This window comes from Perca fluviatilis, chromosome 18 (assembly GCF_010015445.1).
Source record: "Perca fluviatilis chromosome 18, GENO_Pfluv_1.0, whole genome shotgun sequence".
Lineage (NCBI taxonomy): Eukaryota > Metazoa > Chordata > Actinopteri > Perciformes > Percidae > Perca > Perca fluviatilis.
In genome coordinates, this window is record NC_053129.1 from 34539892 (window position 1) to 34542391 (window position 2500).

The following is a 2500-nucleotide window of genomic DNA, read 5'->3' on the forward strand; positions in this document are numbered from 1 at the left end:
GTGTGTACTATACTAAACGCTGCTTCCACCTCAGACAGACTGGCTGCACACTCACTCACCAGCGCATCCGCCACACCGGGTGAATCGCCTCGCTGCCTCCAACGCCAACGCCTTCACCCCGGCCGGCCGGCCGACAGAAGCCTCCCACCACCACGGCCAGGAGGAGATCGAACGCATGCCCCCCAGTGTCTCATGAGTCCGGGTCCTCCTCACCACCAGCCTGCCAGGTGAGGGGTCGGATCCATCCTCCCCGTCTGTCTGTTCAGGTTCTGTGTAGAAACTGCGTGTCTTCTTCTGTGTGAACCCCAAGTGTGTCCTGTGTGTGTCTTCGTTCAGGTGTGTAATCCCAGTGTCCTGTCTCAACCAGGTGTAGTGGCAGGTGGGTGCAGGTGGTCCGTGAATCCTTCCAGTAGAAACCAGGTAAGAAACCTCTGTCTGTGGTAGTGTGTAGCAGGTCTGTGCAGGTCCTGTCTGTGTCCGTCCCCTGTCCTCACAGCCTGTCCTGTAACCTGAACCAGGCCAGGTGTCCTGCAGAACCTGTCCAGGTGTAGACCCCAGTGTCCCAGGCAAAACCATGCAGTCCTGATCAGGTGTGTGTGTCCTCCAGTGTTCAGGCAGGCAGGTGGCAGCCGAAACCAGGTCTGTCCAGTGGTGGCATCCCAGTGGTCCTGTGAAACCCAGGTGTGTGTAGCCCAGGTGTGTGTGTGTGTGTGTGTGTGTGTGTGTGGAGACACTGCCAAGGGTGGCCCCGGGCGGCCGGACGTGGCGGATCTGGCAGCCCGGAAGCGCCGGGTTCAGCCTCTAAGGGTGGCCGGCCAGCTGCAGGGCCGTGGACCAGGGCCAATCAGGACCCAGGGTCAGGAATCCCCATAACACCTTCCTTCCCTGACCTTGTCATGGGTGCCTGTAGAAGGCCCAGGTCGACTCTCCCAGACGAATCCACGTGCAACTTCCTTGCCAGTAAGAAGATCAGACTTCAAGAGCTCTTCCAGACCTCTGTTGGGCTCACCACACACACACAGGTACACACACACACAGGTACACACACAACACACACATACACACACACACACACACAAACACACACACACACACACACACACACACAGGTACACACAAACAAAAACACACACAGCACACACACACACACACACAGGTCACACACACACACACACACACACACACACACACACACAGGTAACACACATACACACACACACACACACAGGTACACACACAATAAAAATACACACTACACACACACACAGACACACAATACACACACACACACACACACAGGTACACACACACACACACACGGTACACACACACACACAACACACACACACACAGTACACACACACACACACACACACACACAGTACACACACACACACACACACACACACACACACACACACAGTCACACACACACACACACAGTACACACACACACACACACACACACACAACACACACACAGTACACACAAACACACACACACACACACACACATAAACACACACACACACACACCACAGGTACACACACACATACACACACACACACACAAAAATAACCAATACCACACACCCACACACACACGTACCACACACCACACAACTGGTAAACACACACACACACGTAATAATAAATCCAACACACAATATATCATCATCATATAACAATAAAACAACAATAACCACACAGATAAACACTAACACATCACTAATATCCAATCTAATAACAATAATATAAAGTACCATCATCATTAAAACATATCATAATCATTACTTATACACACCTGAATTCACATCATTAATATAACACAACATATCAATTTTATACATCACATAATAATATCTCACAACATAAATACACAGTCAAATAAAAAATTAAAAAAGTTTCAATATCATACATAATAGTAAATCACATATACTTCCATATAGTTAATAATAAATTCACACCACACAATATCATCTAATAATATATCAATATATACACATTATTAAATTACACAATATGTCAAATAATATCATAAAACACCACACAATTATCATCTAATAACATCTCACATCCATCATCATTCCACTATTCGATAATACACCAATCATAATACATATCCCACATAGTTAATAATATCACTACAGTATCATCATTATAGTAAACAACATCAGCTAATACCAACACAAAATCATCATCACACAATTAATATAACAATACTAATAACATCAATATAGTAAACATAATTAACTAAAACCAAACAAACTAACCATCCCAAATAATATAGTATTCCAATAATATATATACATCAACACCACATAATAATACATACACTCTCTCTCACAATCAACACATAATTCCACAATCATCAAAATACATCATCAATACGTTTAATATACATCACACATCAATCACATAACCACTTATATCTACACACACCCAATATCTCATACATCACATTAATACCACCCACACACAATAACTCAATACACACTAC

General features: G+C 44.7%; 1 protein-coding gene across 1 annotated transcript in view; it reads left to right on the forward strand.

The window, feature by feature from the left end:
* The window catches only part of LOC120546454 (galectin-8-like), an 8700-nt gene extending 8504 nt beyond the window's left edge, over positions 1-196 (forward strand). Inside the window, exon 5 of the mRNA XM_039781382.1 lies at positions 63-196. Within this exon, the coding sequence (XP_039637316.1) occupies positions 63-196 (134 nt within the window). The remainder of the gene's footprint in view (positions 1-62) is intronic.
* Positions 197-2500: the final 2304 nt, after the last annotated feature.